This window comes from Orbicella franksi, chromosome 4 (assembly GCF_964199315.1).
Source record: "Orbicella franksi chromosome 4, jaOrbFran1.1, whole genome shotgun sequence".
Classification (NCBI taxonomy): domain Eukaryota; kingdom Metazoa; phylum Cnidaria; class Anthozoa; order Scleractinia; family Merulinidae; genus Orbicella; species Orbicella franksi.
Window position 1 is genome coordinate 5,451,371 of NC_138148.1, and position 25,930 is coordinate 5,477,300.

The 25,930-nt window shown below is 39.6% G+C and overlaps 4 protein-coding genes across 6 annotated transcripts in view; 2 read left to right on the forward strand and 2 right to left on the reverse strand.

The window, feature by feature from the left end:
- Window positions 1-789: 789 nt before the first annotated feature.
- On the reverse strand, window positions 790-9,231 carry LOC145484229 (inactive rhomboid protein 1-like). Of its 2 annotated transcripts, none has more exons than XM_081462866.1 (9): window positions 9,076-9,231; window positions 7,538-7,977; window positions 6,508-6,620; window positions 5,548-5,704; window positions 4,709-4,823; window positions 3,958-4,027; window positions 2,818-2,902; window positions 1,676-1,805; window positions 790-1,345 (listed from the first exon to the last, which is right to left on the reverse strand). In XM_081462866.1, exons 1-9 carry the CDS (start codon window positions 9,110-9,112, stop codon window positions 1,041-1,043), a joined length of 1,452 nt encoding a protein of 483 aa, XP_081318992.1. In that variant the 5' UTR covers window positions 9,113-9,231; the 3' UTR covers window positions 790-1,040. The 2 variants fall into 2 exon arrangements, with proteins under 2 accessions (XP_081318992.1, XP_081318993.1); XM_081462867.1 differs by having other exon boundaries at window positions 1,178-1,345; window positions 1,686-1,805.
- Window positions 9,232-9,515: 284 nt separating this feature from the next.
- LOC145484203 (uncharacterized) lies at window positions 9,516-20,786 on the forward strand. 2 transcript variants are annotated; one of them, XM_081462840.1, is made up of 11 exons: window positions 9,516-9,875; window positions 10,575-10,710; window positions 11,148-11,324; window positions 12,337-12,412; window positions 12,446-12,775; window positions 13,274-15,271; window positions 15,750-16,115; window positions 16,911-17,057; window positions 17,403-17,513; window positions 18,787-18,989; window positions 19,343-20,786. In XM_081462840.1, exons 2-11 carry the CDS (start codon window positions 10,657-10,659, stop codon window positions 19,688-19,690), a joined length of 3,810 nt encoding a protein of 1,269 aa, XP_081318966.1. In that variant the 5' UTR covers window positions 9,516-9,875; window positions 10,575-10,656; the 3' UTR covers window positions 19,691-20,786. The 2 variants fall into 2 exon arrangements, with proteins under 2 accessions (XP_081318966.1, XP_081318965.1); XM_081462839.1 differs by having other exon boundaries at window positions 12,337-12,775.
- A 703-nt stretch (window positions 20,787-21,489) lies between these two features.
- On the forward strand, window positions 21,490-24,070 carry LOC145484239 (uncharacterized). The gene has a single exon (XM_081462879.1). It carries the CDS (start codon window positions 21,598-21,600, stop codon window positions 22,969-22,971), a length of 1,374 nt encoding a protein of 457 aa, XP_081319005.1. The 5' UTR covers window positions 21,490-21,597; the 3' UTR covers window positions 22,972-24,070.
- The window catches only part of LOC145484231 (multiple inositol polyphosphate phosphatase 1-like), a 2,191-nt gene continuing 324 nt past the window's right edge, over window positions 24,064-25,930 (reverse strand). The window contains exon 1 of the mRNA XM_081462871.1: window positions 24,064-25,930. This exon is cut by the window's right edge and continues 324 nt beyond it. Within this exon, the coding sequence (XP_081318997.1) occupies window positions 24,764-25,930 (1,167 nt within the window). The 3' untranslated portion in view covers window positions 24,064-24,763.

The window sequence follows — 25,930 nt, forward strand, 5'->3', positions numbered from 1 at the left end:
TAGAATAGTCCATACAGTTCATTTCATATAATAGTAGTTCGTGTCCTAAAAAAAGTTGGGGTTGTTCCTCCTGGTGAAATACAGTAACAATGAAGTATAATCGTTTGCCTCGATTGTGACGCAAAAACAGTTGACCTCGACCTCACCACCTGATGAAGACTATTACTATATTATACAGCTAGATCATGGTTTGTGCATCTTGAAAACATTAGCCTAATTTTCGGTTTCACGTTTGTCAAATGCAATCCGTCGTGATCTTCCCCAAGCTTTAAATACCCTTGTAGAGGTTTCGTTCACTATTGCATTTTTGGTTCTTGTTTACCTTAGTACACTATTATTTTCAGGTTTAATACATTTTGAAAGTAATTTTTGTGGGTCTCAAAACACTGACTCAAAATATCGCGACCTAATTTCGTACCCAGATCTCACTCTGTTTGACGCGGTGGAAGCCGGATCTGGGTTCCAGATTAATCCCGACCTCAAAGGAGCAACGACACAGTTTGCACATCTTGAAAAGTTTAGCCTAAATTGTCAAGTTCGTCGTTTGTAATTCGTGCCAATCTTCTCCACCCTTAACCATCCTTGTTCCTTTACGATTTATTATTATCTCTTTGGTGTTTTTCTTTCTTAGTAAACTTTTATTTTCAGTTTCCTTCATTTTAACCCTTTGAATACCAAACTTTCCCCAAGAAATACCGTTTTTAACCGTTTAGTCAGGTTTTTTAGCTGCCATGACGCTAAATAAGCCTAAGTTTTGCTAAGAAGCTTTTTTTTTACTGAAAGGAGAGATTTTTCGAGGATTAGGTACAAAATTGAGCAAAATTTCAATTTCGGGCATGCGCATAAGTCAAAATTTGCTTATCAAGAATATCCGATGACATTTAAATTGATGACGTTACAAGTGGTACAAAAAGCACGACCATTAATTACGCATATATGCGTAGTTGGTATTCAAAGGGTTAAAAGTAATTTTGCCCGTGGCCAAAATAACTCAAAATAACGCACGTGACTGAGCTCCTTTAACAGCAAATCACGACACATTATTGACGACCGTTTAGAAATCCATCTTCGTTCATGGTTGGACAGAAATGCTCTGTGTATGGCACACAATCGATGTATTGGCACCACCAACAGAAGTTGGCGCTTTTGACGAAGAAGAACGCGAGGGAAGTAGCGACGATCACGCAGGAGAGGAAGGCAAAAGCTACAACTTTAAACGATAAATAAATTGCCCAGCTCTGGCAACGAAAGTTTAGGCGGGGAAGAAACACTAGCGAGGCAAACAGACCAAAGAAAAAGCCTCCAATGTGTACAAAGTTTCCAATGTAAGGCAATGTCCCCAGTGCTGCAAAAAAGATTAGAATAATATTAGTTCACTGTGAAGAACTATTTTCTCTATGGACGACACACTGAAGCTTTGTGTCGCCTTTGGCGTGGGACTCTGGCTCAAAGGACTTGACAACTCATCCCACTTACAGTAAATCAATTGAATGATAATACATGTTCTCTTGACGGCATTGATAAGGAGTTTCGATACTGGCATTCAGTGTCCAAGTAGTATTTTCAATGCTTCATTATATCGTGAGACAGGTTTAAACATTGAAAAGAAATCGAGTGCTGTGTTGTGTTATGTTACGTTACCTTATTTACTACGTATTCTAATTGCCCAGCTTACCAAAACTGACCAACACCACGCCCAGCAAAATAAGAGCTTCTACACACGGTCGCTTAACTTCATGTCGCAGCTGCAGCAGTTTTACTATCAGTAAACCAATCAGACCAAACAGAGCTCCCGAGGCACCAGCCTGTCAAGAGAAACAAAAGATCGAAAAACTCTTCAACCCCCAGGGAACTCCCATATAAAATGGACCGGGGTGCTCATCGTAATTTTGGGGGTTAAAAAAAGTAAAAAAAGTAAAATAGTGATAGGAGATAATGTGCTGTTTTAGAACTGGTACCTCTCAGGGCACGAAAAAAATTCCAAGCCACGTCCACAAAGCAGAATCTCGGTACCTCTTAGGGGTTTTTTTTTTTAAATTTCTGACGAGCACCCCCCTGCCCTTTTTATATGTGAGTCCCCCCTGGGACTTCAACAACATGGCCAAGTCTTCAACACTGTAATCATCGTCGCTCTTCCAATCCCAAGATAAAAATGGAAATTCTCCGTGTTTGTTTCGATACTTTTTTCTTTATTGTTAGTTCTAAGAATTTGTTTCTGCATCAAGATGATCTCTCTTATTCCTTGTACATTTATAGAGGGTATAAGCCAATTTTGAGTACCGGTTTGCGGGTACATTCCCATTCATCTGGCGGTTTACGGTTAAGAAATTATCGTGCGGTTACAGGAAATCATAAACTCGCGGTTTTCGGTTTTGTGTAAGGTAAATTTCACATGCTTGTTTTGTCCGTAAAACCATATTAGAAAGACCACACAAGTACAGGCAGCACACCCAGGCCTCAAACTTGTACTTTTAATAACGTTTCGTTATAAAGTAAAACATCTCGAGCAATCTTTGTTTTTGTGAGCAGCTCATTAGACGTCAAAACGTTTTGTTCGCTGGTTACTGAATGGAGATAGCAACAATTTGTTGTTCTCGAGATCTTGTGGTTTTCGCGAGGAGAAATACGATTATTGATCTATAACTTCGTAAAGGATTTTTTACGTACTGTTAAAAGATTGGTGATGATGAATAGGGTGGTTTCAGTTTTTGCGAGAAACCGAAAGCGGTCTGCGGTTTCGAAGGAACAAAACACAGCGGTTCGCAGAATGTACGACCTCAGTAATAGGGCCTCTTTTATACACCTTTATACACTTGCCTGTGGAGTGAGTGGAGAAAAAAGTCCACAAATTAAATTCCCACCAATTCCACTTATCAGGTATATCAATGTCATCCGCACAGTTCTGAAACCAAAACAACAAAGCAAAGATTAAATCTGTCCTCTAAAACAGAGAAGTTTTTTTAAGCCGCCATCGTGAGTTAATGAATTCCGTGAGGGAAAACCTTGCGGAGTCCTTTCGGGACGGAACGTTTTGTTTCTTGACGGTGGTCGGGGATTGGGCAATTAACAAAAAAAATGCCTGCCCAGCAAATATTGCTGAAAAAAAAAAATCCTGAAAGGGGAGCTATGGGAAAAAAATCGAGCACGTGCTTTCTACTATCCAGATCCTGTTTTTTGATGTTAAAAATAAATCTTGCACAAGTTTTCGCCCGCCAAAAAAAAAAAAACCTGCAAAGAACCTTAAAGATATAGGATTTATTTATGACAATACTACACTAAAAAAGATTAAATAATTCTTTCACACGAATTCTGGCGATCCTGCCAAAAGAATTTTAATCGTAATATTGAGACAGGAAGCCACATCAGTCTTAGCTTGTTTTCATGCGGGTCTTTTCTTCAGGTTAAATTAGAATTTGGAAATGTCTATTTTATAAGAAAGAGGAATATGACAGTACCCGGAGAAAGACCCTCTGGGCAAGGCGAGAACCAACAACAAACTCAATGCACATATGGCACCGGACCGAAATCGAACCTAGGCTGGGAAACACTCTCACCACTATGCCATCCCTGCTCTGGGGTGGATACAGGATTTTAGAGAAGAGATTCAAGATACAGATTGCAGAAAGCAGTCCCATGTAGGGAGGTCCAAGGGATCCTCCCCCATATAATTTTTAAAATGGGATTTCTGGCATTCTGAGGCTAAGTCAGGGTGTTACAATGTCTCATTTTCCTTAATTTAGGGGTTTGACTGAACTCGTCAAACCCCCATTGATCCATCCCAGCTGCTACCCAGTTGCTCAATAGGCAGATAATGATTATGCAGGAATAGCTCAGGTATATTACAGGGTTAATAGGCTGTGAAATGGCCATCAATTGCTCCAGCCATCACTAACAGCAGAGTGTCTAACATTTTTCTCTCTTCTAACTGGCCTCATGGCATGTGTTATGAAAACTTACCCTATTTCCCTCTCAATCAACATCCCCACAGGAACCTGGAAGAAGAGATTCATGATAAGATGAAGGACACCTGAAACAAAAAGAAATATGCAAAGTGAGTAAACAAAGTTTGTCACAGGCCTACACATGTATTAATATAAAGTGGCATTCTTGGTATCTTGGTAGAAAACTATTTCTGACCACTAGATTTCATCATCAGGAAGAGAAAAAAGTTATTACTATTAGTTATTATTATTATTATTATTATTATTATTGTTACTATTATTAAATGTGAGTGGAAGAAATACAATCAAAACTTGGTATCAAGGCAGAATCAGGGCTGCGCTCTAGAAGTGCCCGGGTGCCACAGACGACTAACTTTTGCCTTTGGACGTCTGGAAAAACTTACTTTTTTCACATAAATTTAAGTGCTGAGTGCCCAGGATTTCATGGTTAGGAACCTTTGGGCTCATCATAATTTTTCTTAGACCACAGCTTTGCACAATGAAAGGAGGCCATTTTGCCATGCTCTTTTCAGGCTTCTCACTTTCAGAAAATCCACATAGGAAATCAGCTGTTGCTTAGTCTGTACTGTAGCTGTGATGTGCCTGACAGTTACCGGTAGTAGGATGTAATGGAGCAGTGTGGAAGTACCAGCCATAGAAAGGTTGCAAGAGTTTTCCCTCCTTGAATCTCGAGGATTGGAAAGCCTAAGACAATAATTCATTTCACACGTGCTCACTGTCTTTTCATCTAAAATTACTGGACTTACCAAGGTGCAAGAAAATGGGAGTAATCAATCTGTACCCCTGATGTCCACCAGTCTTGTTTTTGACTCCAGTCATACCACAAATGTCATCAAGGCAATTCACATCACTACAGAGCATCTAAGCCATTTAAAAGGCAACAAAAATAAGTGAAATAACAATATTATTTCAATTTATTACCTGGCTAAGATAGCTGAGAGGGCTACATGTAATAACTAGACAATAACCAATCAATTCTTGGATCATGTGTACTAAAGCCATCCACAGTCGAGTGTCGATTGATAACCTCAATCAATACCCTCGATTGACGCTTGATTGACACTTGATCAATACTTGATTGACACCTTGGTTGACACTTGATCAAAACTTGATCGACATTTTGGTCAATAGCTACTCAAAGAGTTGACTAATTTTTGCAGACATGCCATCGAGTGTCGATCGATACATATGAGTTGGTTGACACTTGGTGGACTGTCGATTGAGTGTCAATGGAGTTGTTGATTGAGTGTTAGCTAAGTATTCATCGAGATGTTGATTGAGATGTCGATTGAGAGTAGCGATCAACACTTGACCACAGATGCCTTTAGTACACATGATCCTTTAAAGTTGGTCAAATATTTTCCAAGCATTTGGATGTGGTGCAAGGTTTCCACCAGTCTTTTGTCAACGGTAAGTCAAAAATTACAATAAATCTCTCAATAATAATCTCACTTGTGACCTTACTGGAGGAATACCAGTCCTTGTTACTGCACTTGATTTATACTATCCTTATTATAAACATCAACTGGACTTAATTTGTTGGACAATTAATAACATTAATGACATTAAAAAATGATTAATCTACCTTGTCTTTGTACCAATGACCTCTGTAAAATATGCAGCTTTGCTCGGATATCACTTCACACTGGGAATGGAGTCCCAGACAGCAAGGCCGCAGGGTAATACCATTAGTACATTTAAGACTTCCTGAACTACAGTTCCTAATGATAACACCTCGACAGCTAACAGAAGTATTGCAAGGTAAGTCAGTATAGGTATCTACATCTACCGGTATGCAACCATCAACCTATTAACAGTGGCGGATCCAGGATAGGGGCCTGGGGGGCCCGGCCACCCCCACTTCCCTTATTTTTGGCGAAAAAAGAAGAAATGACAGAAGGAGGAAAAGCTGGCAGGGCAAGTAAAACAAAACCGCCCCCCCCCCCACCCCTTAGCTCAAAGTCTGGATCTGCCACTGATTAAGCAGTTAAATATTAAATTTAACCAAAAAGAACTGAAAAATAATAACTCAGAGCACCAATACTTTGATGAGTAACTTAAGCCTTTGAGAGGTTAATATGTAATTGCATTATTACTACATTTTTATCACCTTTTTACTTTTACATTAAAATACTGACTGATTGAAGGCAAGCAAAGACCAATAACAGAGTGACTGTTGTCAGTGATATTATTGCTGGTAAAACAATGAACCGAAAAATTGAAAACAAACTGTAAAGAACATAGCCTGTCATCATCATCTGTCCTCATTGCGCCATGGGACACATCACTTGGCCTTCACAGTCTCTCTCCAGCGTGAACGATCTTGCGCCACCCTCCAGATTTCACCCAGGTCAGGTGTATGGATTTAAGAGCCAATCATATTACAAAACAGTTTCTCAGTTATGGTCTACCATCAGTCATTTGTTGTTGGTCATCAGCAGGTTTACTAATGACAAATTTGAGGTATTTCAGGGGACCAAATTTTGTACCCATGGTGTGCCCATCTAGAGCACTTACATGTACAAGTAGTAAAAACATTTCACACCTTGCATTTAGCATCATACCACATTCCCCTCTGAAGGAACAGCACCCAAAATAGGCCTCCTGTTTTGCTATTTTGGCAATTCTTTCTTCCATGACTGTAAGTTTCTTCATGCACTAAGGGAACACCAGTTCACTCTTGTTGACGAATTTTGTAAAAGTTTCAGAACATTTATTTAGCAATTATTATTTATAAGAGAAAAAGTGTGTACACTAAGCACCTACCAGAGATCCAGTAGGTGGTCATTTGTGAATCGTCACCTACAATGTTTGCAATTTTCAAAAAATGGCTGTCTAGAGGAAATTGTACTAATTAATGTTCCTCTCTTTGCTGCCTGACAGGTGCTGCACCAGGGCAACCACCTACCACAAATCATACTGAAAGTGCTGATAGATTGTTCACTGTAGACCTAGGAAATAGCATGTCCATCCAAAAGGAATGTCATAGGAAATCTCAAGACGGATGGGAGTTTCAACAGAGGGCAAACAAAACAAATTTTCAGGCCTGAAATTCCTTGCCCAGTGTCCCCATTTAGCCTACATGGGCTTAATACATTGACACTTAAATAAAGTTCCTACTTACTTACTTTGCCCTTCAAGAGTTTTAATGGCAGAGCATCTCCCTGGACCCCTAATTGGCTCACACTTAGCCTTTCGTGTTTAAGCCCCTTCTCAAAATGTTGCTGTGCCTGAGACCTTCATGTAATAAATCCTTTATTGCCACGATTATTCAATCAAGAAGGCTGGATATTGTTCTTGTTCTGTCTTTGGCTGTTTATAACCTTGCGTAATTATAAATAAATAAATAAATAAATAAATAAACAAATAAATAAATAAATATACATTTATATAGCGCCATTTTCCACTAATTGTCCATGGAGTTTTACAATACTTTAAAATTAAAATCCTAATTCTTTAAAAACCTAAAATCCTAAATCCTAAATTGACCAATATCCAGCCATCTTGATCTCCAGCTTGGTCAATAACTTATATATAACATGTACATGACTATATAACGAACATTTCAAACCTACCGGTACAAATTTAGCTCCTACATGAACCAGGAAGGATGAATTTGGACCAATGAATACATTGACTCCAGTGTATCTAGAAATGTTTTGTTTATGCACTGAATCATTTCTTTCGTGTGATCCTATGTATCCAAATCTGTTAATCGACATGTATTCCAACGTGGATTTGTAACCTATCTTCTCCACTCCACCTGCAATACAAATGTAGAGAAGAACTCCGACATGGGCAAGTGTCACAAGGCATATAAACAGTGGCCAATGAAATCTTCTTGGTGGTGATTCATCAATGCTAGCTTGGGTGTCGACAGTGAGGGATCGTGACTTGCGTCTGTCTGGTGGGATGACATAATTATCCCCACAGTAACTGTACACAGAGGTTTCTACAGAACCATCACTGCTTGGTGGTTGAGAATATTGCGCACATCTATGGCCAGATGAATGACCTATAGGAAAATGAAGATTATCATGAGAATTAAGGAGTCCTTAAAAATAGGGTTATGAACAATAATTTCAAACTTGCTCATTGATAAATATATTGAGAAGCCTTTTCTTGCTCTAAATACTAGATTTGATTTTCAGCCTCAGATGAATGCTGGGCCGTATGTTATCTGAATGGACTAAGATTGAGGTCTGATTTCAAATCAGGCTAAGCTAGCAGCGGATGCAGAAGAGAGGTCCAGAAGACCTTCCCCTTTCTGGTTCAAATATGCAAAACCCAAATGGGTCCAAAAACCGGCGGCAGGTATATAGTGAAACACAACAGTAATTTCAGAACACAAGAAAAAAATTGTTAGAAAACACAAGCCGCAGGTTCCAGCTACTTAGGAATGTTAAAAAAAATTAAATTACTTAAGCTTATATCTTTCGAAAACGAAAGCACAGAGAATTAACGAAATGCCACAGGTTCAGTGCATTTTATTGAGTCTTTGATTACAGTATTACATGAGCTTACATAAAATTTTTACATGAAATTTCTTTAACTTGTTGGCCTAACTTTTATAAATGTTATCTTTGCTCGTTTTCCTAAAACTCCTACACTTCCGGGATTGTTACGTTCATCTCGCAAGTCGCAATCACGGGACTATGAGTCACTGCACGTCACGCAAACAAATAAAAAAGCGAAATATTTCTTTTATACTTCATGGATATTTTAATGACCAATTCTCTTTTGTGGAATAGAATGAAAATAATTAAAAATCGTCTTTGTCCTAGACAATGACTTTTTCCTTATGTTGCAAAACAATGCGATCAGGTTTTTCAAACTTCATTTGAAGAATGGTGCGCTCGTCACTATTCAAAGTGTAGTGGACGAATCTTTCTTGATTATACCTTTACGAAATACGTCATTTGGTCTTAGGTCACACAAAAAGACACTGAAAATGTGAAAAGCGACAATCACTTTGAAACACAAAAAGCTGTATTTAATAATATGCTTACTAACCAATTTTTGACGACAACACCAGACCCCATAAAATTTCCTAAAAATGCTATACTTCAACCGTACGACGAAAACAGTACATTTTCTTCTTTTCATGTGTTACCTGAGTTTCTTCCTCCAAGAAGTGGTTCCCTCTCCATTTATCTAAGGTATACTTTTCCACTCTGCATACAAATCCTAGCCTTGGAGGAGTTCCTTGGACAATTTACGAACTCTCCAACAGAGAAGCTAAGCAATTTCAATTTCGATTTCAGCGCGTTTCAAGGAACTGGGGTCTTGTTTGTGTTCCAATGTACCAAGAAGATGAAAGTTAATCAGAAACGAGAAACATTATATTGAAAATTTTATAACCTGACTACCAATACGATGAGTAAGGGGGAACTTAATACAATGAATTATTGAATTAAAAAAATTATGGTACTTTTTATGTAGACTTAATGTATGTTAAGGTAGTTTTGCTCACAAAAAGACCCAACATGGAAATAAAATTCTTCCAATATGTTCAGAAGACCAAATGCCCACTTGGGAGGGGTGAGAGGGAGAATTAAATCGGTGTTCGGACTAGTTACACAAGATCAAATATAGTTGAAAATACGATTATCAGCTAAAATTTTTAAAATTTGCAACTAATTATCTCTTATATGTTCTGCCACCGATTCGAAGCAGTGCTTTGAGTTTCTTTGCACAATATTAAAGATGGTTGCGAACGCTCCCCTACCCTTCCCTAAAGATAAACAATGGTCCCTCGGGTCCGGTCTTTCCGGGCCGGTGATCTGTTGTCTTGATAACAGCGTCTGTCTTGTCGGACGTGAGTGCGTGGCTATGGAGGAACTTTGTTTTTACGAACCTCGCTTCGTCTATTTACTCCTTTTAGCTCGGTAAACAGGAATAGAAATATACTGGGTAAGTTAACTTCCAGTTTTCAGGAAAGCTTCGTCGAACAAACTGGAGTTTTTGTAGGTTTTTCTTCTGTCGGCCAGTTACGTACTAAGTTTGCGCCACTTCTATATACAGCTTTACAGTGTATATTTTTTCAAATATTTTAGCTGTTATTGAGAGTTTTCCCAATGTTCTGAGCAGCATGAAGCTAATACATAATTCTACCCTGAATATTTTTGATTTTTTTGTTAGTTTCTGTCAAGCAGTTCTCATTTCGCTTTTTTTAAAATTTAAACCTTGCGGTTACTGACCGTTACAGAAAATATAGACTAATTTAAGCTTAATAAAGTTACCTAGCTAATTAAGAGAAATAAATTAAGCTATTGTAAAGAAAGCTGAATCTTTCGCCTAGATGTTTTTTAATTTTGTGTTTAAACATAGTAAAGCTTTAAAGGTCGATGAAAAAGTCACCCAGAAGGAAGAAAAAATGTTATATTCTAAGGAAACATTGTCACCCCCCCAAAATCCCTCTTCATGCAGAGGTATACAACTTTCGTTGGGGGACCAAATTTTGTTTCCAAGAACCAAACAACTATTTTACAATGTATTGCGCTTCTGCAGCAAATACTTTCTTGTTTGCAAAGGCCTTGAGGCTCAGTGCTATATGCTGGATTCCATGAAGCACTATAAATCACTGAAATATGACTTCTTACTTTATTTCAGGTTCAAATTAGTGAGGTTTCACAGCAACACTAGCCAAACAGTCTCATCATCACTTGTAATCCCAACTGCCACAAGGGAAGTAATGATTACAAGGGTTGTAATAGCTACTGTTTTAGTGTGGAGTGGTTTTCCAAAGGTAATGCAAAATTTCCTTCTGTCACACTGATTATCTAAAGAGTTATTTAGAAGACTACCCAATTTGGGGAGGTGCTTTTAGAGAGTCATGCCCAACTTGGGTTCACAACTCTGCAGAATGCAAAAAATATTGTGTCCGAAAGGCCAGGGATGGTGGATTTTGTAGTTGGACCAGTAGTCTTTTCCTGTTGCTTGTCAATGGACCTGTGACGTTTTCTGGGAAAATTTTTGCAGAAATATTTAAATAACTGTAGTGTGTAAGAGATGACTGATCTTGGCTACTTTACATAAAGAACAACTCCACACAACCAAAGAGTCTGGGCAGGTTCAAACCCAGATTTCTTGATCTTGAGTTAGATTCACTGACCATTAGGCCACTCCACCTCAGACCCTGTTGTATGGACTTGAAAACAACATACCCAATCCTTGGTATTGCAGGGTGGTGACAACGCCTGTTTACCAAGCTCCTGTTTGAATGGTGGAACCTGTGTTGTTACAGCAAGTGGACAGCATTTATGTCACTGTATAGGAGGATACACTGGAAGTGACTGTTCAGTGAACATTGACGAATGTGCTGCACATCCTTGCCGCAACAATGGAACCTGCATTGACCAGGTACTGGAGCTTTACAGTCAAACCAAGTGAAGTGTACCCCTCAAGATTACATTAATGAATTGATTATTTGAATATTGAATCCACTAGTTGTTTCAAGAATGCAATAATGAGTTGATTATTAGAAAATTGGATCCACTAGTTGTTCCAAGAATATGGCTAATGGGTTTAATGTTCAAAAAAATCAATTTACTGTTGATTTTTGAAATGACTAGCTAGTTCAATATTCAAATCGTCAATTCATAATTGCATTCTTGAAACGACTAGCAGGTTCAATATTCAAATATTAATCAATTCATTAATGTAATTTTGAGGGGTATGCTTCACTTGGTTTGATTGTAACCTTATTAGAGGGTTGGTGAATGACTGACTGACAGCTAGAAAATCTTGGTTTTCGTAAACTTTTGATCTGATCTCAAATCTCAAAATCCTTGTGATGAGTCACAAAGTCTAATTTTGTACGTGTGTGTTTCTAATAATTAGAAACATACAATACATGATATACAAAATTAGACTTTGTGACTCATCACAAGGAGTTTGGGATTTTGACAGAATTATTCTGTCTCGCTTTCTAAAATCAGTTTAAAAAATTATCAGCCTCAGATTTCAAAACAAGGGTATCTACATCTTGGCTAGTATCCTCCTTTGCCATATGTCAGTAACACTACTTACATGTATCCTCAGTAAACAGCTACCACTCTTTATGCACTGACATAATTTTCTAATGCTAGAGAGACAACTGCATTTTCAGGAGTCTCTTTAAGTGATGATGTGATTAGGTAGCTCTGTAGATCTCTGTGATTAGCCTTTGCTCAGTTTAGAGGTACAGTCTTCATCAGTTTGGGATCTTTGGCATCTCGTGGTAGTGAGAAAATTGGAGCCCACAGTGAGATATCTGTTTGCTCTGCAGAGTCATCATTTTACATAAATCTGTAGTAATTAAATGTCGTAAGTTGTTTATACCGCAAGTTGAATGATCTTTATGTAACTTGATGTATTGATTTTTAATTTTCAGATAAACTCCTTTCGCTGTGAATGTCGCAGAGGATATACTGGAATCATCTGCGAGACAAATGTTGATGACTGTCAAGGTAACCCTTGCAAGAATGGAGCAACTTGTCAAGATCTTATCTCTGATTTCCACTGCCATTGCCAGGCAGGCTTTGTGGGAAAGTTCTGTGAGACTGATGTTGATGACTGTGCAGTTTTGCCTTGTCGTCACGGTAGCACTTGTACTGACAGAGTGGATGGATTCTCCTGTACTTGCAAACCAGGCTACACAGGAAGCTTGTGTGAAGTAAACTACAATGAATGTGGCAGCAGTCCATGTCAAAATGGAGGAATATGTGCTGATGGAGTGAATGCTTACCTTTGCGTTTGTAAGTCTGGTTTCTCTGGAAAGGATTGTGAAGTGAACATTGATGACTGTATCCAAGCGCCGTGCAAAAATGGAGGTAGGATTACCATGTAGCTTACTGTATTTTTACTGGAATTAATTCTTTACATTAGAGAAGGCTTTTATAGTCAAACAGTTTGACTATAAAAACCTTCTCTTTTAAGAAACACCTTCTAGGCTAGAGGTACTTCACAAAATACCACCTAAGAACATAGTATTATTCTGAAGTGCCAAAAGTCATTGGTCAATTTTATGACCTCCACAATCCCCAAGGCAATGTTTGAAAATTGGGCCTACATTGTTCAGAGGGATCAATGTGGGGAAGGATTCGTGAAAACAAAGTCATTTGTGTTTAATTGTCTCCAAAGATTATACCTATCCCACCATGCAAATTTGCTGATGATAAATAAATGTGCCTGGTTGTGATCATACTCCAATAAACTTATTGTATCCTGTCCACTAGATAACTTAACCGTCTCTGTGTTTTTTTTTGAGTGCATTTATACATGTATCTGTTGAATATCAAATGTTAATTTTTTCCTTTGTTTTTTATCAGGAACCTGTCATGACCTTGTCAATGATTTCCATTGTGACTGTGCAGTGGGCTTCGAAGGTGCAACTTGTGAAGCAAATATTGATGACTGCTTGTCCACGCCATGTGATAATAATGCAACATGTGTTGACTTAGTCAATGGATTTTCCTGTACATGCTTACCAGGGTTTAGTGGACAAAAATGCGATGTTGATATCAATGAATGCAAAGACCACAAATGCATGCACAATTCAGCTTGTATTGACAGAGTAGGCTCGTACATGTGTGTCTGCAAGCCTGGTTTCACAGGGCAGTTCTGTGAAGTGGACATTGATGATTGCATTGCTCAGCCTTGCAAGAACCAAGGAGTGTGTGTAGATGCAGTTAACGACTTCAGATGTGTTTGCCGCACAGGGTTTACAGGAAAGGACTGTGCAGTTAACATTGATGACTGTGCAAATGACTCCTGCCGTCATAATGCAACATGTGTAGACCTGGTGAATGATTACAAGTGCAGTTGTCCAAAAGGTTATACCGGTAAAGACTGTCATATAAATGTCAATGAGTGCGCACATCAGCCTTGTCTGAATGGAGGAACCTGCATTAATAGGGAAGATGGATTAGGGTTTGATTGCCTTTGCCGCAATGGATTCACAAATACAACTTGCTTAGTTAATGTAAATGACTGTTCACCTAATCCTTGCCATAGTGGAAAATGTATTGATTTAGTTGACAACTTCAAATGTGACTGTCCTGGGAACATTACAGGAAGAACCTGCACTGGTTCAGTAAATGTGTGTAATACATTCTCTTGTCGCAATGGAGGGACATGCATCTCCACTAACTCCTCATATCAATGCCTTTGCCCAGAAGGGATTACTGGTATTGACTGCGAAGTAGATATTGATTATTGCCAATCACACAGCTGTCAAAACAATGCCACTTGTTTAGATGGCATTAATAACTATACTTGTCTTTGCTTGAAGGGATATGCTGGTAGTAACTGTGAAACAGATGTTAATGAATGTCTTGATGATCCTTGCAACAATGGAGCAACTTGCATAGATTTGATTAATGACTTTAAATGCCTATGTGCCCCAGGATTCAAAGGACATACATGTTCTGTGGACATCAATGAGTGTTATTCTTTTCCTTGTTATCATGATGCTATTTGCAATGACTTGGTGAATGGTTTCAACTGCACTTGTAGGCCAGGTTTTACAGGGAAGAAGTGTGAGACAAACATTAACGAATGCAAGTCAAAGAGTTGTCTAAATGGTGGCTATTGTCTTGATGGCATCAGCAAGTATGAATGTCTGTGCGCTCCTGGGTTTGGTGGCAGCCGCTGTGAAATCAACATCGATGACTGTGCGCGGCGGCCTTGTAAAAACTCTGGCAATTGTACTGATTATGTGAATAACTACAAATGTACCTGCTCACCTGGTTATACTGGAAGACAGTGTGACATTGATATTGATGACTGTATTGATCAACCATGCCGTCATAACGGCTCGTGCACTGACATTGTGAATGGTTACATATGTAACTGTCCTGTAGGCTACTCAGGTGTCCATTGTGAGACAGACATAGATGAGTGTCAACCACAGCCATGTGTCAATGGGACATGCTTGGATAAAGATGGTAGGTTTGAATGTGTCTGCCAAACTGGCTTCACTGGAAGTCTCTGTGAAATGAATATAGATGACTGTGCCAGTGTTCCTTGTCAAAATGGAGGCAGCTGTTTTGATATGGTGGATGACTTTCACTGTTTGTGTCCTCATGGATTCAAAGGGAGAACTTGTGGAGTGAACATTGATGATTGCTCTATGCAGCCATGTCAACATAATGGCAGCACATGTGTGGATGGCGTGAATACGTTTAGCTGTGTGTGTGCTGTAGGTTATACAGGTGTCAACTGTTCTGTTGAAGTTAATGAGTGTGCACCTTCACCTTGTCAGAATAATGGAACTTGCATGAACAAAATATCTGACTTCAAATGCTGGTGTCCATCAGGCTTCACAGGTGAGATTCATGCTTCACACTGAGTTACCTTCATCATTGCCACCATACCCCTCTGCAGACACAGTTGTTCCAGCTGAAATGAGTACTGGGCTAGAGGGGTGAGTGAGTTGGACTGGGAAAAGCCCCAAATAGAATACTTCAGTGAATGTTTACCCCTTGTATTTCAGAATAATCGCCAATAGAGCATTTTCTCAACTGGGGATAAAGTTGACCAATAAATTATGAGAAAATTATGTCAATAGGGTAAAATTAAGGCTAGGAAGAAAATATTTGGCTCTAAGTGTCATTTTGTACAGACCTTGCTGCACAGTCTTGACTCTTAATATTATTTCTCTCGATGTCCCCCTCATTATCAATGGGAAGGATGTTTATGGAGGCTCTTATTGGAAGTTAAACGTTACATGAATATAATCCTGCAAGAAATAGCATCAAATGTACTCTGAATGTGCTTATAATTCTACATTTTAACTTTGCTTAGGTCGCCATTGTGAGGTAAAGGAAATTAAGTGTGACTTGTCTCCATGCCAGCATGGTGGGACATGTACTGACAGCCCAGAGGGTATCCAATGCACCTGTTTAACAGGTTTTACCGGACAAACATGTAACGTTACAACAAACACATATGGATGCCATAATATGATTTGTTTAAATGGTGGGAGCTGTCACCATGTTGGAGATACAAGCGAGTGTATATGTCCTTATGGCTACCATGGTCACCACTGTGAAATTAAGAAGGACAGGTGTCAGTCATCTCCTTGTCGTAATGGAGGCACTTGTGTTGACAATGGTGCGTTCCTGTTCTGCAAATGCCCTGTAGGACACTTAGGAAAATACTGTGAAAAAGGTGAGTGAGAATTGGTGCATTGCTTTTCTCAAAATCATTAATAATCCATCAAAAGAAATCATGACCGTGACGGTGATCTTAAGTAGCATAGATTTTTACGATCGTATTTCTCCGTTTTCTCCTTAGTTTTGGTTTTGATTGAGAAGATATATCAAACACTCAAGACAGTGTTTGGCCACATTTCCAAACACCTCGAAGTTCGTCAAAAATACTCCGCTGCGCGTCCTATTTTCAACTCTCTTCTCGGTGCTTGGAAATGTGGTCAAACACGGTCTTACGTGTTTGATATATTACATCTAGATTAAAAAGATAACTAGTTAGAAAACACTGTCCAGTCTAAGCCAGATACTTATTGTCATCAAGATCCATCTGCACTGTAATGAAGCTGAGCACGGGTGTGGTTATGTTACTTGTTGTTCAAATGCTGACTACCATGCTGACATTAAGCCCAATTACATTTTCAAATTACAACCTTGGAACTATGCATATTTCGCCATGCAATCCATATATCCTAGTTTGGTCCACCGATATTTGTTTTACTTATTGCTGTATATTTTCTTTAGGCAACTGATAGTCACATTACGACCTTGCTATATGCAAAGTGGAATAAGAACTTTGTATAAAGTTTGACTTAAGATGTGTTACAAGTTGTATTACTCAGGAAAGAAAAATTATACGGGGTTCAAACCTATGCCCATTATTCCCAGTCAGTGAAAGCAAAGTGGATCCCAATTCTGCTTGATCATACACTGACATTGTAAAGACAAGTTAATAATTGGTTCAATCTGTCCGTAGCTTTTGACCACTGCATAGTTCGAGTGGCTGATAGCAACCTAACATTTCCATCCAATATCTGTGGGCCACACGGAGCATGCGTAAGTCGCCAAACTGGTTTCTTGTGCGCGTGTCATCCGGGATACTCAGGACTTCTCTGTCGGTACGGTAAGTACGTTATGTCAGTTTTGCTGTTATACTGGGGCACACGAGATGGTTTCGATGTCATTTTAGACTGGATTAAACAACGATACGAGTCCGATAGAGTCGAGGGATGCGAGGTGGACGAGCTTTTTCTTCAATCGACAAAAAATTCTCTGTTTTCTTTCTCGAAACTTTGAACAGATTCGGATTAATTGAGAATGCATGAGGTTTGGCGGCGCAACAAAAGCGAGAGAAAACTCTCGGTTAACTCTCGTTGACGCCCATTAAACAGACCTGCATAAAAACAATCAGCTTTATAAGCAGTTTTATTTCAAACACCCACAGTACCTTATTTGTTGTTGTTTGTAGAAATTAACGAGTGTTTATCGAATCCTTGCGAGGAAGGCACGAACTGTATTGATGGAATTAACACGTTCACTTGTGAACCTCTCTCCGGTGACACTGAAATGCAGCTCATGGGTAAGATCGCAACATTGATTAATCATCATTTATTTAATCAATTAATCAATTAATTAATACCGAAGTATGTTTACAAGTTGGTTTTCTGCCGTAGTTTCTAGAGCAGTGTGTTAGTCTTATGGCCCCGATGAATAGTCTCCATAGCTTTATGTAAACACCCATCTGAGTCTCTCTATGCGCCCTCACTTCAAAGACGTGTGAGATTCCAGCAGAAAAAAAATCAATACTGATGCCGTTCTTCAGTGATCCTTGTAGAGTTTGCGAGTGGATGTAATCCACAATTCAGCAACAACCGTTTTTTAGGTAAACCGTACAGTTAAAACTACTGTTCTTTAGTGTCCCTTTAATCTTTAAGGTCCGGTCATATGGGCAACGTTTTTCTTCAACTTGTCTCGCAACATTGTTGCATTGGAAGTTGAAACACTGTTGCGCGTATTACCACGTTTGTGACCAACCTGTCTCGTAGCAAAATACAGTGTTACAAGTCTGCGAATTCTGCACGTTTCATTACTGAGTCAGTCGTGTGCAAATAAAGATGGCGCCTCCTTTCATATAATTTAGCGTTTCGACGAGCTTCCACTTCGATTTCTGGCCGTGACTTTCGTCTTAATTTTCCGCGAAGTTCTCCCAGTATGAAGCTCAGTGTCATTTCAGAACAAAATAAAGTTTTGTTGTTGTTGTTGTTGTTGTTGTAAAAGATAGCCAGGCGAAAAGTTGTATTTCTACAACATTTCTTCCAAGCTTTTTGTCTTTATTACCGCTTGTTTTGAAGGGACAAACGAGGTCCCCAAAGACTATGATAGCCCTCGAGGTCTTTGTACAGGGCAAATTTATTACTTTCCGAGAGCTACTAGTCTACTTCGAATTCAAGCTTGGCCATGTTATTTTTTTCTTTTTTTTTGCGTTGCCGGGCTTCGCGACAGCCAGTCGCGAGCGTCGAATTCAAATTTGTTGCGAGACAAGTTGTAGCTTCAGTGGTAATACGAGCAGCAAAACTAAAATTTGTTGCAGAAAGTAGAACTCGAGTCTACTTTGCGCAACATGTTGCCTCAACTTGCAACACTGTATGTTGCTGCGAGACAAGTTGGTCACAAACGTGGTAATACGCGCAACAAAGTGTTTCAACTTGCAATGCAACAATGTTGCGAGACAAGTTGAAGAAAAATGTAGACCGTATTACCGGACCTTTAATCTTTCTTTATACACGGTGAAAATTCATCAAGACAATGAATGTGCTAAGTTTGAACACTAATTTCTCATCTCACATATTCAGGTTCGTCCACTAAACGTTCGTATGTTGTACCGGTTGTGGTGGCAATAGCTGTGTTCGCCGTATTTACTGCAATCGGAGTGTTTGTCTATAAAACGAGACTCCAGAGGCAAAGGAATGGGCGGATGAAGCTCACAGAGCATCATGCTGACACGCTACCCCAGCCCTACCATGAGCAAAAAACCTTTGAGAACCCCATATACCAGGTAAGCGGACTCCTCACTGAGCATGGGCAACATTGCCACCCCTCCCTATCCCCCACCTATGCGGGGCCACTCAGTCGTCCATCTCTGGTTACCAAGTTCGGTCCCAGACTCACACAATTAGACGACTTTCAACAGATCAAAATTCAGCATGACAGCGAGGCTTAGAGGAGACAAACAAAATCATACAACAAAAAACTATCCCCTCTGTTAACTATGGTTTGCCTAATTATACTATTAGTAGTTTTCAGTTAGGCATACATACACTGCCAATTTCACAAACCTCAAAGGAACTAGTAGTAATAGTGACTGATACAAAAATAATAACATCTTTTTTCCTTTAAATGTTTCTCTAGCCTTGTGACGAAGTAATTGCTGTGGAATGCCGTGACGAACTCGACGCACTAAAAGCTCTGAGAACACAGATCGACCAAGAGCTTCTTGACCTCTCCTTCTTAAGCGAAGGAGAAAGTCTGGGGCAAAGAGAACTCAGGAAAAGCACTTCGGCCCCAGATCTCCGCAACTTGCAAGTCACCGTCACGGATATGGAAAGTAGCAGCGTGTGCTCTGTGGATGACCTATCCCAGGGATCCGCGGGAGCAGTGCGGTTTTTGGGAACAAGCTCAAGTAGCAGTGGGAATGCCAATGGTTTTGTTGCCGTGGACGTAAAGCGCTCAAAAGAATGGCTTGATACTTACCTTTAAAGCGTAAGACAAAACGGAACTACCTCGGATACAGTCGTAGCCAACTTGAAACTCTCAGTTTTCTTGAAAGGGGTTGCCAGGCAGTAGGTCTTGGGCTTTTGAGCCAAACCTAACGTAACCACTTTCGTAGGACCTGCAAGTTCTCTCGCTGTTTTCTTATTGGAAGAGAGAAATCGAGAATTCTTCGGTTATTTGCCTGACTGTACAGGTACAAAGCTTTTTTGTGTTGGTGTCAAAATTTCTTGCTTGCGTTAGGTTTGATTTCTGACCAAAGTGAGCTTCTCTCCTGGAAGAACGAATGAACAGTTCACTCGAAATAGCGACAGTAATCCAAGCTACAATTGGTAGGCTTATTTCTTTCCCAGTGGAAATGGTGACTGAAACTGCATGCTGGAGAAAGAAGAGAAGAATACGAGTTCGAAAGCCCCGAGCTGCCAGGACAATATCGTTTTAATTCATAGCCTTGGTTTTTTTTACGTACTGACTCGTTTCAATTTCCTTCTTTACCATTCCGTCTCGAGTATCGACTTCTAAAAGAGGAATTAGGTTTCATTACATGTACAGTTATTACATAGATGGTTGTCTTCAACACGTCTATCAACAGAAACAAGCTTCCTTAGAGGATATGTTATACGGGTAACATTTTCCTTGTCGCCCAACAATATTGCCTTGTAAGATGACAAGCGTTTATTTATGACGAAGTTTCTAGTATACGTACACGGGTCGTACATTAAGTTATGAGTAGAATATTCAATAGGATTTGTCCGTAAGTGAAATAATGAATCGAGTTCATTATAAAAACAGGATAGTTTATGCTGGACTAAGTTTGTTAAAAAAAATTGTTTTCTAATATTACAAATTATTTATCAATTATCCTCAAAACCACAAGATGAACATTAAATTCAGATTGAGAAATGTGAAGAAAGAAATATGAGAGATTGAAATTTGTGTTAAGTGACAAAGGTCAAATATCTATGTTTAAATGTTGACGGAAAGACTCGAAAACCTTTGAACTGTCACTTGTATTTTTCTTGTTTGTGTGAAGAAAATGCTAAATGCATGTAACGAAAATAAACTTGAGTTGCTGAACACCAGAGTGTTGGGTCACCTTTGTATTATGTTACACTAAATTCAGTATCGTATTAGTTTTCTTCAGCTCAGTGCTTAGTTCCAAAAGGCAAAATCTTGCCTGTCCTCTATTTTCCCCTTTGTAATTAATAACTGAGTTTTCTGCCTCGTGTAGGATGAGATCAAAGGAAAAGAGGGCGATTAGTCGCAGTGAATTGTTATGTAAGAGTGTTTTTTTTTTTTAAATTAAAAAAAGAACAACTAAAACACAAGTCGCGGAGAGAAATATATATCTATGGGTTATGACCAAGGCTAGGTTCCTCGGTCAAGATAGCTGGATACTGGCCAAGTTCTTCTTTGCATGTTTATGGATCAAGACCTAGGGCGTTGCTTGCCATCCATCCCTGAGGAGGGGCAGGTACGGGTACTCGCTTATATGGGCTGTTATGTCGTTGTCCCGTTAAGCTTTCTACGTAGTAATCAGCCTTGCTTCATAGCTTGCTAGAAGGCCTACTAAGATCGTATATTCAAATACTGAAAACTTGTGCATCCAAAATATATAGCATGCAATCTGCATGGCTAGAGTGTGTTGCTGTTACAGCAGTATTTCGCTATCGTTTCCTTTCTTTCCATTTGTCTTTCCTTTATTTATTTACTTTTCAATATTTTCCTGTAAACTGGGTACTAATGCACCAGGAGATCTGGGAACTAACAAAACACCAAGATGGATTCCTTGTGAAGACTGTGGACCTTGTAGGAAGCAAAACTGTGTCTTTTATCCTGATTGCGAAGGATCTATTCCCTGCAAGATATACAGAGGGTAAAGGTGTCATTTAAGAATGAGCGAAGACATGGGTTTGGACTCTTCAAAACCAAACGAAACAGAAATTCAGGGGCGAGAACTGTCTCTTTGCACATCAACTTATCGGTCATTTCATCTGGAAGGCGAGGAGATTCCTCCTCCGTTTACTGTTCTCAAGGAACTAAAACACTCGGGACCTTTAGGACTCGATCAGGTCATGAAGGTGACGGCATGTGCTTTTCCACCGAACGACGATACAAGCTTGTTAACGTTGACCACCTTTGCAGGTCTCCCTCTGCGACATTTTCGAGCAGGATTTGTTCAGTGTTGGGACTTTGAGAACAACGAAGAAAGTCACGATGACAGCCTGTTCACGTATTCACCACGTCCCGTGTGCTGTTTTTCTCCAAACGGCGAGATCGTATCATTTATTTTAAACACGGGGAACGGCCATATCATTCTGGCGGAGCGAACAGATGACTGCACCCTTGAGCCTTTTAAAATAGACTGTGACACTGGTGGGTATGGGGACAGAAGCCTTCTGTCGAGAGCTTTATGTTGTGTGTTTTCTCCTGATGGCCTAAAAGCCGTCACTGTGAGTAATGTTACTCTGGAATCTCACAGAGGTATTGAAACGAATGAAATTTGCTTGTGGCAAGTGAAATCCAAAACAAGGCTGAAGAGCTTTTGGAGGGTAAGCTGTGAAGTAGTTTTGCCTGGATTTGCTGGGCATCTGGTGAGCTGCGTGTTCTCGCCAGATAGCTCTCTTCTTGCATTCTCCAGTTCGCTGAGTCAGCTGTACGTTTTGAAGAGTGAGAATTTGGAGTTGCTCTCTGCCATAAGGACAGATGCTACAGCAGGTAATAGTTGCAGCTGTGCATTTGAACCAAGTTTTCCATGCCAGAAGCTTGCAGCCTGCTTTGAAGATGGTCTGTTTGAAATCTGGTATCTTCAAGGTGACGAAGTTAAGCGTGTAAAAGAAGCACAGCTTGTGACAGGTGCAACTTGTTTGACTGCATTCTCATACAGCCCAGATGGTTCTCTGCTGGCCTTTGGCACTTCACAAGGAAAAGTTATAATAATTGACACAGAATTCTTGCACACTCTCTATGAGATAAATGCAACTGTTACCGGTGAACAAGAGGCTCCTAATGAATCAAGTGCCACAGTTGCAGTTTGTTCTGTCGCTTTTACAAAGAGCTGTCAAGAACTAGCTGTTGGACAAAGTGATGGTTCTGTTCGGATCTTGCAGCTTCCTTTGAAGTTTGAACTGCGGCATATGTGCCGACTGGTGATCAACAGGTTGGTTCCACCGAACCAACTAGAGTGTCTTCCTTTGCCTAGGAACTTAAAGGCTTACTTATTGTACTCTTATGTTACTGTAAGTGAGATGGTCAGTGAGTGCTCTTAAAAGAAACGGGTCATGATATTTTACATAATTTAATGGATGTTTTCACTGGTTTTAACCAATGTTACACAATATCAATTTTTTGTATTTTTCTCATAAATAAAAATAGGGAACAAGGTTGGTATGCACCTTGAAAATCCTTTTGAAAATGAAGGATAAAATTCCAGACCTTGAAAGCCCTTTGAGAAAATTTAATAATTAAACCTGCCATCACTTATCCCACATTTAAACTACAAAAGTTGCTAATACTCAACATTTTTCCATGTTTTGATTCAAGAAACTTTTCCCTGGAGAATTGGAAAAAAAATTTCCTCAGGGCCATGCCCCAAACCTCACACCTTCTGTTCAGTGCTCTAAACTTTCCCTTCATGTGACTCACTCCATGAAAGATGCATGCTACATTAGGGTTAGGGTTCATTCATCACCCCAGTGTCCATATCCCTCTCATGGAAGATGTTTTGATTGGACTCCCCACCCCCATCCCGATCCCCATTTGCACCGGATTTCCAGGCTGGCTTCACATTTTCTTTTTAAATCAACCCCTCCTCCTTGCCCTTGGAATTCCCAATGGTCTTCCTCTGGGTTGGTATGAATATTTCCTGGAACCAGGATACAGGATCTGGATAAAGGTCGTTTGATGTCCGGGAAAAGTTTGTGACATTTTGGTCCAAAAAGGGGCATGCGTCTTGCTATACTACACACTTTTGAAATCCTCTAAGAGAGACAGGGTGTGTTAATGTTCTGGATCAAGTGGTCCAGCAGGAGTCACTGTGTTGTCACGTTCTTGGCTATGGCACCTTAGTCTTGTAATGCCTCTGAGTTTCCATCAAAAATTTGTCAGAACATTGTGGCCAAGATGAGAATGAATGGTTTACAATAAAATAAAATGAAACAAAACAAAACAAAACACAACACAACACAACACAACACAACACAACACAACACAACACAACACAACACAACACAACACAACACAACACAACACAACACAACACAACACAACACAACACAACACAACACAACACAACACAACACAACACAACACAACACAACACAACACAACACAACACAACACAACACAACACACAACACAACACAACACAACACAAAACAAAACACAACACAACACAACACAACAACACAACATAAAATAAAATAAAAAATCAAATGAAATAAAAAATCAATCAAATAAAATAAAAAATCAAATCAAATAAAAAATAAAATAAAAAATAAATAAAATAAAAGATAAAATAAAGGAGATACTTTGAAAAGTCTGGTGATATTGGTTTACCTTTCAGAGGGAGATATGTAAAGTCTTTTCACGTAAGAGTGGCCAATTCACATTGGGTGAAGCATCACTCACAATGAAACCAATCTCGAATGAACTCCTTATAATGTTATGCTGCATGTCTTAATTATATGACACGTTAAACCTGACCTACTGACCAAAGACAACAGAGAACTAATAGTAAACCACTTATGATTCTCTCTAATATTTAATCCATCTAAGTGAAAGCTATGTGTTTCTTTTTCTTTTTTTTTTTCTGCCTTCTACCCTTAAAAGTTTTGATCGGTGCAATTATTGTAAGACTCTTCTACATTCTATAAGCTAGTTTCCAGATCTTGCTCTTCCGGATCTAAGGGAAAAAAGTTGGTCAACTGCGTATAAAATGTCGGTGGATTGGATTTGTTTGGATCGTGCTCTATAAAGCAGAAGATCATTTCAATAGTGTATTATAACACTATTGATTGTGTATTGGTCATTAACAACCAATGAAACTAACTTGCGTCTTCCTTAGATTTTAAGAAAAAAGGCGGCAAAACTTAATAACAACAAAAAAATTGAGTCTAGCCGCGGACTAGTAATTTGGGCCAAGGCTGTTGTTGGACTGCCTGTAGGAGGAACGAGAAGCAAGGAGCACATCTCATCAAAATCACAGCTATCCACAGTCTTCTTAAAATAAGACAGAAACTCGTCGAGGCTGCAGGTCATCTTTCCATCGCAACATGGCAGAGCCACGGGTTCCTCATTCACCAACACCTGTAACTTTACCGCCGTTTCTGTGGAGTTGCACGCGTACAAGACAACAGCGACGTTGGCGGACATGGGAACCAGGTTTGACGTGAAGTTTCGCTTGTCATTCTGCTGATAGTTGTCGGCTCGCAAGCGTGTGGTATCTTGAAAGAGTCCAAGCATTGTTAACAAGGAAATTACCGTTCCTGACGAAGTAAACCGAAATACACCGTGGAATTCAGTCTCCTTCGTGGAGAAATCTCGGAGATTTTGGATGATATCGGAGAGAAGAGGGCAGATTATCTCATAGCTGAGTTTGTTCCCATAGGAATGCTCGTAATAGTTTTGCAAATCGCCTTGATATTTCAGTACCTTAATATCCTCTTCTTCGAGCAGGGAACACCAGCTGGTGTCCCTACGATTCATGAAACCAAACGCACAAAGCCTGAAAATCTTTTCGACAAAGTCAAAAGTCAGTGAAAGCTTTCCGGTTATCTGAAGTCGCTCCTCAAGTCGCTTTGTTAGGTTCTTTATTTCCGGGCCTTCATTGAACTTCTCTACCTCTCCCAGGCCTTGGTGTACAACATCAGTTGCGTACCGGGGACAGGCATCGTAAGGCAGCAGCAATTTATCGTTATCCTTGTCACCGGAAAATGTTATAGCAACTGGTTGGAAGTTTGATGAGGATACGTTTCCTTTATCTTCAAAGAGTCCGTACGCGAATGACATGGCACTTCGGGCGGTACGAGGCCTGTCTGAGGAAACGAACTTGTAATACTTGTTCCAGTATTTCTTGTCGAAGACGTCATGAAAACGCGATAGAAATCTCTTAGCGATGCCATATTGTTCTTTCTCTCCAGCAGACGATAACTCCTTTGGCTCAGCGTCTTCCCATTCAGGTGGTTTGTTGAACGATATGTTCACGTTTTTGTAGCGGAAAACGGGTGA

Excerpts from the sequence above, each read along its gene's own strand:
- LOC145484229 (XM_081462866.1), bottom strand. The coding sequence starts at position 9,112 with ATGGAGAGGGAACCACTTCTTGGAGGAAGAAACTCAG. Across the intron at positions 7,978-9,075 it reads TCTTGGAGGAAGAAACTCAG|GTCATTCATCTGGCCATAGA; the intron begins GTAACACATGAA and ends ATTTTCCTATAG. Across the intron at positions 6,621-7,537 it reads TAGGAGCTAAATTTGTACCG|TGCATGAAGAAACTTACAGT; the intron begins GTAGGTTTGAAA and ends GTGTTCCCTTAG.
- LOC145484203 (XM_081462839.1), top strand. The coding sequence starts at position 10,657 with ATGATTACAAGGGTTGTAATAGCTACTGTTTTAGTGTGGAGTGGTTTT. Across the intron at positions 17,058-17,402 it reads AGGACTTCTCTGTCGGTACG|AAATTAACGAGTGTTTATCG; the intron begins GTAAGTACGTTA and ends TGTTGTTTGTAG. Across the intron at positions 17,514-18,786 it reads CACTGAAATGCAGCTCATGG|GTTCGTCCACTAAACGTTCG; the intron begins GTAAGATCGCAA and ends TCACATATTCAG.
- LOC145484239 (XM_081462879.1), top strand. The coding sequence starts at position 21,598 with ATGAGCGAAGACATGGGTTTGGACTCTTCAAAACCAAACGAAACAGAA.